Source organism: Panthera tigris, chromosome E3 (assembly GCF_018350195.1).
Source record: "Panthera tigris isolate Pti1 chromosome E3, P.tigris_Pti1_mat1.1, whole genome shotgun sequence".
Classification (NCBI taxonomy): Eukaryota; Metazoa; Chordata; class Mammalia; order Carnivora; family Felidae; genus Panthera; species Panthera tigris.
In genome coordinates this window covers 41,344,069-41,356,092 of record NC_056675.1, presented here as the reverse complement: position 1 = coordinate 41,356,092, position 12,024 = coordinate 41,344,069, and the positions used below count along the sequence as shown (strand labels likewise).

General features: G+C 56.0%; 1 protein-coding gene across 7 annotated transcripts in view; it reads right to left on the bottom strand.

Annotated features, from left to right (window-relative positions):
- NPRL3 (NPR3 like, GATOR1 complex subunit) overlaps window positions 1-12,024 on the bottom strand; it is a 43,738-nt gene that overhangs the window by 4,320 nt on the left and 27,394 nt on the right. For all 7 annotated transcript variants that reach the window (XM_042972581.1, XM_042972579.1, XM_007096669.3 and 4 more), the window contains 4 exons: window positions 6,361-6,498; window positions 5,246-5,402; window positions 1,405-1,511; window positions 809-938 (listed from right to left, as the gene is read on the bottom strand). In XM_042972581.1, the coding sequence (XP_042828515.1) occupies window positions 809-938; window positions 1,405-1,511; window positions 5,246-5,402; window positions 6,361-6,498 (532 nt within the window). The remainder of the gene's footprint in view (window positions 1-808; window positions 939-1,404; window positions 1,512-5,245; window positions 5,403-6,360; window positions 6,499-12,024) is intronic.

Genomic DNA, 12,024 nt, shown 5'->3' with positions numbered 1-12,024 from the left:
TTGCTTTTAAGGACTGGTTTAACAGATCTGTCGCTTATTAAAACAAATACTTTGGAAGACAAAGCCTTGAGAACACCCAGCCCCATCTCCAACACCTGCCCCATCTTGGCCCTGTGCTGGGTCCCTGCCCAGAATTCCAAAGCTCCAGGCATTCAGCGGAGAGGAGGCAGGCAGAGCCTTGTTCTTGGGTCTAGGCTGCACCTGGACCACAAGCCCCATACCTCCCTGGATGAGCCCTTGCCACACCCAGCAATCCCACCTGGCCCTCACTTTGCCCCAGGCCCAGTGGGGCCTGTTCCAGGCCTGTCCTCTCCAAATCCTCTTGGATGAGGAGATTCTGGGGACCAGTGAGCCCAGAACTTAGACCTATATACCCTGTGGCCACCTGAACTGTGGAGGGGGAGAGAGCAGGAGGGCAGGGCCCAAGTTCAGTGAAAACAAAGCCGATTCCACACACACACACACACACACACACACACACACACACACACACAAACCCAGGAAAGGTCACCACTCTCCTGCCATCTGGGCTTCTTAACTCTGTTCTACCCCAAGAACCACTCACCATAGCCAGAGTGGGCTCCACTGGAGTGGGGGTGGGGGGACTTGGGACTGCCCAAGTGTCTGCAGGTGGCCTGGCTGGGGAGCCAGCTTTTGATCACCTTGGCACAACATGTGCCACCTACTCCCCAAAGGAAGCCCCCTCCTCCCCAAAACCAAGGCTAAGGGTGCAGCACTGAGGGCTCTGGGATGAGAAACTGACACCAGAGGAGTGGTTCCTGGGCTCCCCAAGACTCCTGTGACTTACCTCCTGCACCGGGGGGGCGAGGGGGTTTCTGAATTCTGACAAGGAGACGGGCAAGGAGAACTTAGCAAGGACAGATGGCAGGTCATGAGCTGGAAACTGACGGGAGAACTGCTCAGCCAGTGGAGAGTACCTGGGGATGGGTAAGGTGGGCATGACCGTGAGCTCAGCAGGCTTCTCCATCATTTCATGACATCTGTGCCCTCACCATGAGCCCAGGGTGGGCAGCAGGAAGGCTCAGCATAGCTGGTGGCCTAGGATGGGTGCAATGAGGACAGAGCCCAGATGCTCTCCCTCGAGGGGCAGAAGGAACAATGGGCACAGGCCACAGCCCCTCTGAGCCCCCAAGTCAAGACCAAGGCTCCCAACCCCCACCAGGCACCCCGTCCAGACCCCACTGGCCAGCAGACATGGGGGAGCACAGACCCTGTATGGAAACTTTGAATGCCAGAAGAGCACACGCCCAGGGCAGGCCACGTGGTCCTGGACCAGGCCAGAATAAGAATGTGGACACAGCAGAGGCCAGTAACCAACTCCAAGCAAGGTCCTGGCTGAGCAGAGGAGCACGGCCCTGGGCTCTGGCAGCCAGAGGTACTCACAGACACACGCTGGCGTTGGGAGAAAGCATGTAGACATTGTTCTCACACAGCGGGTAGATGATGATGGCCTTGCCCCAGTACACCAGGTGAGCCGCGAGCTGGAAAACCTGTAGGCAGAGGGAGCTGACGGCAACCCCCCCACCCAGGGGCTTGGCACGGCAAGCACACAAGCCTTTGTATCACCGGTCGCTGTGTGGTTTGGGACAGTCACTTCCCACAGGACCCGGTGTTGTCCAGGCTGGCAGTAAGGAAAAGTCCCATGAGCATGGGGACATGTGAGGTGCTCAGGACCATGGGGTCAGCTCAGCTGAACAAGGGCCTTGTCTGAACAAGCTGGCAGAGGCCAGCACCCTGCTCCCACCAGGAGCCCAGCATGGGGATGGGTTTCCACATGGTAATGGATGTGGGTCAAATGAACCTGTCCTACACCTCCTGCACTCATCCCTGTGTGTCCCAGTATCCCGGGACCACACTCCACTGCCCGGCTCTCCTGGACGCTCAGAGACAGGCTAAGATGCTAAGATGTCAGGGCCAGAGACAGACTAAGATGCCAGAAATTCCTTCCAACTTCAAGAGGGGAGCCCAGGTCTGAGGGTACGGCACTGGACACTTCTTTTTTTTTGGTTTTGTTTTGTTTTAGTTTTTTTTAACGTCTATTTATTTTTGAGACCTAGAGAGAGACACACACAGGAGGGGAGAGGCAGCGAGAAGGGGAGACGCAGAATCCAAAGCAGGCTCCAGGCTCTGAGCTGACAGAGCCCGATGTGGGGCTTGAACTCACGAACTGTGAGATCGTGACCCGACCCAAAGTCGGACGCCTAACCGACTGAGCCACCCAGGCGCCCTGGCACTGGGCATTTCTAATTCTGCATCACCGAGGTGAGCGTGCTGCCCCTCCGTGCCATCACTATGTGTCCCCAAGTGGGCAAGACACCCCGACCCACATGCAAGGCCAGGGACACCGCTGAGTCCACCTCCACCTCATCTTGGCAAACAGGACCTCCAGTGACACCACCAGTGTCAACGTGGCAGCAATTTCAGTTCCTTCACTGCCGCTCTTCTCTCTCATCCCAAGTCCTACTGAAGCCCACTCCAAAGCAAGGACACACCCACTTTCCTCCGCCTGTCATCACCCTCACCCCTGGCGTCCACCCCCCACCACTCCCTGCAGCCCGAGCGCCGTTCTGGGGACCAGAGGTCTGAACTCGGATCCCAGGCTGCAGTGTCTGTCAGCAGGACGACTCTCTCCAAGTCTCCGCCTCCTGTAGCGGCAGCCTTCCTTGGCCTGTGCGTGTGGCCACATCCCTCCAGTCTCTGCCTCCAGGGTCACGTCCCCTGCCCACTTCTTACAAGGACAATCCAGGGTCACCGCCCATCTCAAGATCCTTTATCGCCTCTGCAAAGTCCCACGTGAGGTTGCATCCACAGGACCTGAGGGTTAGGATGCGAAGGTCTGTGGAGCCATTACTAAGCCAATCATAAGGAATGGACACTGTGATCAAAGATACTGTCCTAATTTATACATACAGAAAATCTGGAAGAATCTACTGTGTTTACCTCTGAAATACAGGATTGCAGGCACTCTCTGTGCCCATAATTTGCGAGATATATCAGTTTGTATGTGAAAGAGCATATCGACTTTATCACGACAAAAAAGGCCCCAAATAGGGGAGGAAGGTGGGGTGAAATAGTGAAGGAGATTCAAACTACACTTATCTTGATACGGAACTGCTGACTCCGTATACAGCACGCCTGAAACTGTCGCTGTGTCTTATTTATAAAAACAAAGGGGGCCTGGGGGGCTCAGTCAGTTAACCATCTGACTCGATTTCGGCTCAGGTCATGATCTCACGGTTCCTGAGATCGAACGCCACGTCTGGCTCTGTGCTGACAAGAGTGGAGCCTGCTCAGGATTCTCTGTCTCCCCCTCTCTCTGCCCCTCTCCCGCTCGCCCTCTCTCAAAATAAATAAATTAAATAAAAATAGATTAGATTAAAACAAAGCCCGGGGCGCCTGGATGGCTCAGTCGGTTAAGCGACCGACTTTGGCTCAGGTCAAGATCTCACGGTTTGTGAGGTGACAGCTCGGAGCCTGGAGCATGCTTCCGACTCTGTGTCTCCTACCCTCTCTGCCCCTCCCCCACTTGTGCTCTGTCTCTATCAAAAATAAATAAATCTGAAAAAAAATTTTTTTTAAATAAAAAATAAGAAATAAATTAAACAAGGCCCAAAATATTTACTTTGCCTGGGATGGAACAGGAGTTATTTAAGATTTTATTTTTTCTTCAGTGATCTCTATACCCAACACGGGGCTCAAACTCATGACCCCAAGATCAAGATTCACATGCTCTTCTGACTGAGCCAGCCAGGCGCCTCGGGAACATGAGGTAAGCTGACATCTTCTCTCTAGTGGGGCCATCCACGCTTGAGGGTCCAACTAGGCTCAGCCAGCCTCTGCTCCCCTGCTCTCCCAGGGGCCTCCACTGGGCCACCTGACCTGCCACAGGCAGCAGCAGTCCCAGAGGCCAGGGAGGCTGGCCACGCCAGCAGGAAACCCTGATTTGAAGTGAGCTCAGTGGGGAGGGTTATGGAAGGAAATAACAGCCTCCCCATGGCAAGGTGGGGGGCGGGGTGCGTGAAGGGGTTATCATCAAAGCTTTGTCTTTGCCCAAAGAGACCGAGAAACTTGAAAGCTTTGACAGCTCAGCCTGTATTGATCAGAACACAAGCTCTGCAGTGTGTACAAAACAGCCAGAACATTTAAGGTTCTGTCTTGTGGATGCTACGAAGGTGACTAGGATGTGGTCCTCACTGAGTCCCATCTAGTCCGTGAGCCCATACGACACACAAAGGCAGAATCGGATAAACTCTCTGGCCAGGTAAATGAAGGTCATGGGGAAGGACTTATTCTGGATGGCAGAACCTGAAACGGCTGCTTTGGGAAACGGGGGCCTGAGAGTCAAGCTCCCGCCCCTTGCCAAGGACCACAGGCCAAAGACGTGCCTCCCAGAGGGCCCAGGTAGGCTCGCGACACACCTGGGATCCTCTTCCTCAGCCCATCTGAGAGAGCAGCTGCTCTGTCGCCAGGTCCTGCTGCCCCCTGGTGGCCACATGGTGCCCACCGTTCTCGCCCTGGGGCTGTCACCTGGAAGGCACACTGTCCCAGGGCCTCCAACTTCTCTTTATGCTTCTCTTCACTCCCTGGCCCCCACCCAGACTCCAACCAGATCGCAGCCAGGGCTGAGAGGCCCTCTACCCCATCAGAAACTGCAGCCCACAAGCACGTGGCTTGGCAAGAGGACGGCACCTCACACAGAACATAGCCCTGGGTGCACATACGAGGTAGAGGTCAAGGCCACGAAGCTAGGTCCTGGTTCCGCACACAGGCAGGCTCTCAACCCAACTTCCTGCCCTCACCTCCCACACTGGCAAAGTGGAGCTGTGGTACTGGCTGCTCACACGACGACACTCTGCGTGCCCCTGCAAGCCCCTAGCCCTGCCACCCCATCCTTCAGAGCCCAGTAACCCAGCACCTGGAGGGCCTCATGCCTCACAATCCTTGGACACAGGGGTTAGTACAACGTTAGTCCCAAAGCCAGTTCACAAAGCCCGCCCCGAAGCCAGGCCTGACTCGGATTCCAGAACTTGGAGCCGACCCAGGGACTACCCATCCCATCACGGCAGGCCACGTAGTGGACCTGGGTACATGGCACACAGGCAGCCTGCTTTCCTGACACCCTGACCTCCCACCTTCAACCAAGGGCGGCCTGCTTTGACGTGCCCGCCCCTCCCTCCCCCATTCCCCCCTATTTGGGGTATCTCCCCAGGCCCCCCGGGGTTACCTGAAGCAAGGCCAGATCTGCATCCTGGGCCAGCTGCTGCAGGTTCTTCACGGCAGACGTGGTCTTGATCACGCGCACCAGGGCCGGGGAGCAGTCGAGCGGGAGCTCGCCCAGCAGGGACTTCTCATCACTGAGAAGCAGCAAGGCGTGGTAGGGGCTGCGGGGTAGAGTCACGGGTCACCAGAGCACGCAAGCCACAGGCCTCCCCAACCAGGCACACGCCTTGAGCACACAGACACTGAACCCCGGAGAAGAGGCCGCTGGAAGGATGAGAGAGGCCCAGGGGCCTTTAAGAAGCCACCAGGATTGCAGTCACCTTCAGAAGAAACTAATTAGAACAAAGCTGAAGAAGGCCCAAGGACCCGACTCCATCCCTACCTCTGGGATTGCCCTGTAAATGTTTGTTGACTGAAAAAATGCGTGACTCTTTTCTAAGGAAAGAGTCCCAAATGCGGGAAAAGCAAAATCCTCACCACAGACTATGAACAGAACCACATTAAAACGTACTCAGCAAGGAAACCCAGGAGGAAGGACGTGGACTTGAAGGCGTGGACTAGGTGAGGGAGGGAGGGAGGGCGGGCCAGGGGGTGCCTTGCTTTCTGTCACCCCCAAATTTGCTGTCATGTGCCCACATTTCTTTTTTTAGTTATAAAAGTCTCTAAGGAAACGGGAGACTTGGTGGGATGTGTGTGTGAAAACTGAGCTTAGCTCTTACCTTGCAGGAAATCAGTTAAGTAACTGAGTTCCCACAAGCTCTGATTCAAATGCAGGAGGTCCGGTGAACAAACACTGTAAAGACAAAATCCCTCCCGTACCCTGGCTGACCCCCACAGCCCTGCCCAGGCCTAAGGTGAAGACCCTTGGCGCAGGACCCCAGGCCGTGCCCGAGACGGCCCAGGGGAATCCTGGGGTTGGTAATTTCTGGACAAAACCAGACCCCAACATGTGTGTTTTTACTTCTATCAACAGTAGAGCCTTACCTGACAGTTTCTGTAGCAGGAAGAGGAAAAGACAGTTCTTGGGAAGAAGTAATTGGTAAAACCTCAGGCAGAAGCTAAAGAGAAGAGCCCCCGAGGGGCAAGGGGCGAGGGGCGTGTGCAGGGGCAGGTGCTCACCGGATGGCTTTCAGGCTCCGCTCGATGGCCTCGGGGGGGATGAGGCTGGCAGCAGCGTAGTGGATCTTATGCGGCAGGCAGAAGCCCACCTCCAGCCAGCTGTTGATGTGGAGCCGCACCACGCCGGACGTGCAGAGGCTGCAGAGAGCAGGCGCGGCGACTGTCAGGTGCTACTGAGAATCCACACGGTAACTTCTGACCAGACACACAGATCACACAAAAACCCCTGAGGGTGCTTCTTCCAGGCACACTGCCAGTCAGAGGAAACTGCAAGCGACGCCCTCCGGGGCAAGCAATCATCTTTGCAGATCTCAGTATATTCAAGAGAAGAAAATGCATTAGGAACGCAGAACCGTAGCCCTGGGTAGCCCCGGAATCTGCAGTCCAAACAGAGTGCCAGCGCTCTGTGAAGGCCTCCTGTGCAGAGGGGAGAGAGCCAGGCCCCCTGCACACCTGCCGAAGGCCCCACCACACATGAGCAGCCAGGCAGGGCAAGGCCTGTCTCCAAAAAGGAGAGGTAGGCAGGACAGGAAGGGCGGGGGGTGCCAAGTCCCCCCAAGCGTCTTGTTCGGGGGGGGCACACGGCGCCCACCTTGCTGTGGATGCCAGCACCGCCCAGGTGTACCCCGGCAATGGCCCGAGCTGGCCTCGGCCTCACCTCATCAGTGACAGCAATCTGGTTCTTTCAGGGCCAAACACCGCAACCCTGTCCCTGACTCCTCCTTTCTCTTGTATCCCGCCTCAAACATCCCACCTGCAGGGAGGTACAAAGTCCAGACCTTCCCTGCACCGGCCCCCATCTGCCGTCCGCACTCAGACCCCCACGGCTCCCATCCCATCTTGGCAGTCCCAGCCTGAAGCCCCACGTGACCTGCTCACTTTTCTCTGATGCCCTCTCCTACCCCAGGCCATCTGGTCCCCAACCGTCCCCACAACTCCGCTGTTCTCTGACTCAAGCGCTCCCTCCAGGTGACCCGGCTCCCTCCCTGTCTCAGGTTTCAACTCAAGCACTACCTTCTCCAGGAGGTGAGCTCTGACCCGGCCCTAGCCCCAGATTCGTGTGTCTTGAGCACCTGACCACAGGACGCAGTTTCCCCGACCAGAATTCAGTCACCACGTGTGCTCCTGTGTTGCACTAACTGTTCCTCACACGGCTGGCAAAGTGTGGGGTACTTGGGGGGCACTGAGAACCATTTCGTGAATGGGGGAAGGAAAGGGGCCCAAGGAACATGCTACTGACTCTGGGCGGACTACCTCTCAGTGAGCCCCTGCCGGGAGAACACGCTCATGGTGGCCCCACGGTAGGCACGTGGCCCCATACGCCCTGCACCAGAGAACCACACACAGAAGACTTGTTTTCAGCAGGGGTTTCTGAAACCCTCCAGCGAGAAGCCAGCCGGAATGCGCCCACAGCCCAGTGCACAGCCCTGGGGCTAAGTGCCAACAGCACTCGATGTCTGACACAGAGAGAAAGTGGCTGCTTGGGCAAAGCCCCCGTGGCTGGTGCTCACCACGCCCCTGGCAGGTGGACAAGAGAGGGGACGTGTGCCCACTGCCAAGGCCTGCACTGTTCTGACCCAGCTCTTACCATCACATTCCAACCCCACTCTGCCATTCCCAACTGGCCGGAGAGGCCAAGATGCCCACCTCTGGCCCAGTGTGGGAAGGCCGTGGCTCAGGGGGAGCCCCGCCTGGTCTCACACCTCCCTCGGGGGCACACAAACGCACGGTGCCAGCAGGAGGCGCTATGGCCCTCACTGCCTGCACCCACAGGCTGTTCTCGCCATCTCTTCCCTGAAACGTCAAGCAGCAGACCGACTACCACGAGCTTCCCCGTGGGTCCACCCAAAGAGCCAGGAGCATCGTGGCCATCGGGTTTCTCAAACAGGGAATGTGCAGGGAGAAAAAAGTGTGAAGAATGCGGAGCACATCTGTGACCTCCACAACCCCTAGGATTCCTGCCAACACCACTGTCTGCTCACTGCCAACCACCCCAGAGATCCAGAACACCCTCTGCTTGCCCTGCCTGGAGGTGTCAGGAAGACCCACGCCACCCTCCCAGGACGCCTGCGCCACCGAGTGGTCCCCGGAGGGAGGGTCAGAGCACCGCTGGCAGCAGGGGTGGGGGCCACAGGCTGTGGCTGAGCGTGGAAGGTGAAGGTTGGGTCACCGCTGATGCCACACTCCCTCAGGGTGAACCCTGGGAGTGCCAGGATCTAGGGAAGAGACCCGGGGTCCTTCCCCAAGGTCCCAGAGGAGGATACTACTCTTGGGTTCTTCGAGAACGGGGCGCTAATAAGTGAATATGAGCAGATGGAGACTCCCAGAGCCTCACCAAGTTTTGGGCAAGGGTCTTCGCAGGTGGACAGCTCCCATCAACCTCTGAAAAACAGCCTCTTACAGAATCCAAGTTCACGCGATGAGAGAGCGCTCCAGTGGATGAGAGTCTCAGCATCCACGAACAAAAGGGAAGAGAAGAGTGAGGAAAAGCAGGGCTTGCAGGGAGAATGAACTGCCAAAGCTACATGTGCAGACCCCTCCTCCGTTTCACTATGTACCTGGACAAAAAGGCTGGTGGACTGAAAATAGAGTCTTTATTTCTGAGCTGTCCTCTTTAGGATACGGCTCAAAGCAGCAGCTGGAACACCACAGAATCAGAATTCAACACTGAGATTCCTACCATTTCAAAGGTAGCTGTTTTTGCTCCCCCAGGAGCTTGGCGAGGCCACGTACATGCACACACTGGCATGGGGTCCTCTTCTCCGGGTGGGAGAGACGCTCCCGTGTTGGTTCCCTGGTTTTCACGTGGATTTTACTCCACTTTTCCAGGCATCTGTTCACCGACTGGCAACTTCCATCCGTGGAGTACTTCGCACTGGGACGCCGTGTGAAGAATCCCTGGACCGAGTCAGGAGGAGGAGCACACCCACCCACCCGGAGCCCCCAGGGAAGCCCTGCAAGTGCCCCTGCAGCAAGACAAGAGCCAGGAGCGGCACTGAAGTCTGCCAAGAGGAGGGAAGAGAAGGTCGGGCTCTCTTTTCAAAGTGCCCTTTGTTTTTTTTCCTAAAGCCTCCAGGGTAGAGGGAGCCCACCCTCTGAAAATCTTTGAGGCTACAGTTCATTTATTTATTTCTTGACTTTGAAATAGAGTTGACATACATTGCTGTATCGGGTTCAGGTGTTTGACGGTTCTCTTTATCACTCAGTGTTCACCAGCATAAGAGCAGTCACCACCGTCTGTCACCAAATAACAGGATTCCATTATTAACGAGTATATTTCCTATGCTGTATAAAGTACAATTTCAAGACAAGTGTTTAGCAGAGCAGGGGTTTGGGTTTCTGCTATGCTTGTACTTCTATTTCCAGGGCAGTCACGTTTGGTCCGGAAACACCGCGCAAAAAGCACTCCCCCCCCAAGCAAGGCTTATCCAGCCCGTCCCACAGCTCTGGGCCAGATAGGGTCGCCTAGCCCCATCTGCCACGCGAGATAGATGCTCTTACCAGAGCCCCGAGTCCTAAAGCGATGACTGTGCATATCCTCTAAGGCACGCTCTTATCTTTCCTATCCCAGGTGGAAATGTACTGTGTACAAGCTTGCTCCACCACCCTCACACCTCACTGCCCGAGGACGAACTTCAACTCCTAACCGTTAGCTAATAGCCAAACGCCCTTGTTTGGCCTCGCAGGCAACCTTCACCCCGCCAGCCCAGCACCTGCTGGCCACTCTGGTCCCAGACACAGCCAGGCTTCCTAGTCCATGGAGCGGATGCTGCTCACAATCCAAGAGGTGCAAGCAGGCACCAACTGGCCCGCCGTGACCCTTCAAACAGAAGTTTCTATGTATGTGCTTTTTACGGGCAAAGGGAGTAAAACTCCCGGGATATTAGCAGAGGTGTCCGGGGGCCAATCTCTGCTCTGGAGGGGCAGCAGTGGGAGGCAGCAAGGAACAAACGCAGAGTCCCCAGTGCCACCTGCCTGGCCAGGGCCCGGACAGCTCCTCCACGCTCTGAGGACTCTTGGCCCCACCACAGGCCCCATTAACTCTGAAAACGGTGCAACAAACACTTCATCAAAGCACGGAATCCACAATCACACGACTCCTGTTTGTTCATTCCTTTGACCACCAGTGGACAAGCCGTGCTTCCCCACGCGCCAACCACAAGGTCTGTGTTACAGAAAGTGAAGGGGTATCCCTGACCTCATGTCATGGGAGACACCACCTAACAGTCACACAAAAGAGTGGGACACTGTCACTGAGATCACCAAGCTCCATGGAGAGACACAGGTGCTAGAACAGTCAGGGTAGGCTCCTGAGGGATTCATGCTGCCAGCCTATACTCATGGGCACTTGGGTCCCAGGGCACAAGGCCACCAGGCTAGTCGGCCACACCACAACCCTGGATTTTAATTAAAACAGCAAATCCAGAACCACTCCTTGGAGAAGTTTCACCCCAACCTCTAGCCTCCACATCTCCCATCTTCCGGCCTCTCACTCCTGCTACGAGAAAACCCTCCCTGGGGTTTTCTGGAAACCTGCTGGGAAGTTGACAATAGGAGAAGGCGGCTCTGTGCTCTCTTCTACCAGATCGGTCATGTAAACTCAAGTCTCCCTTTCTTAGCTCCAAAGCAAGCCTACCCTACAGCAACAGGCCAGGCCACACCTCAAGGCAAAGGGAAGGCCGCAGGCCAGGGGGGCTCCTGGGTAGTCACAGAGCCACTGCTGTTGCCAGGCTGGGACAGGGTGCAGGGGGAGTGCACCACTGTCCCTGGGACTCCCTCCAGACAGGCCCTGTTGCCAGCTTACCTGAGGTGGGCCCCAGGACCCACAACCTGAGCCGGGCGGGGTCTGAGAACAGGAAGGGTACATGGGGGTTCACCCTGAGAAAACAAGATCCTGAACACTAACACACCAGGGTGCCTGGGCTAGAGGAAGGAGGGCAACTGCTCAACAGTGGGACCCTGGGAGCCTTTTCTTCCCCAGAACAGATTCCTTTAAAGGGAATCCGGTCCAGAAGGACCTTTAAAGGGTCCTTCTCCTTAAAAGTAATGTCCACCAGGGGGCGCTGTGCCACCTCAAGCTCTGAGTCGCTACAGGCGGGCCAACTACCCAGGACTTCATTCCCTCCAACTTGCGGTTTAAACATCAGAAATTGCAGTCCGTTCTTTCTTTAGACATAGTAAGTGTGGTTCTGGTTTGACGTTTACTTTATCTCCAGGTTAGGCTGAATTTTGCTTGTGGTCTAACCCTAGCTGAGGTGTACATTGTCCCACTCAGAAGCAGGCAATACTTCTCACAGAAGGGGTTTCTGGCACCAGCCAACCCAAGGCCAGAGAGCAGCACTTCTCCTACTGCAGAGACAGCTTCAACGTGATCACGAGCGGCGTCATGAGAGAAAGAGACGGGGTGGCTACGACACTAGAGACCCCACTTCCTAACGCCCAGAGGCCCACACCCAGCGGTCAGCAAAATCAGGACAAAGGAACTGATTGTGTCACAGAAGACAGCTCTGCCTCCTTTATGAGGGCACCCTTCCTCCCAACAGAGAGATGAGCTGGGATCTGGGGAGAGCTCAGAGAGAAAAGGGAGATGTGCCAACTTGTGAAGATGCAGACAGCTGTGCCAGGACACCATTCTCCACCCACTACGCCGGACGGTCCACAAGT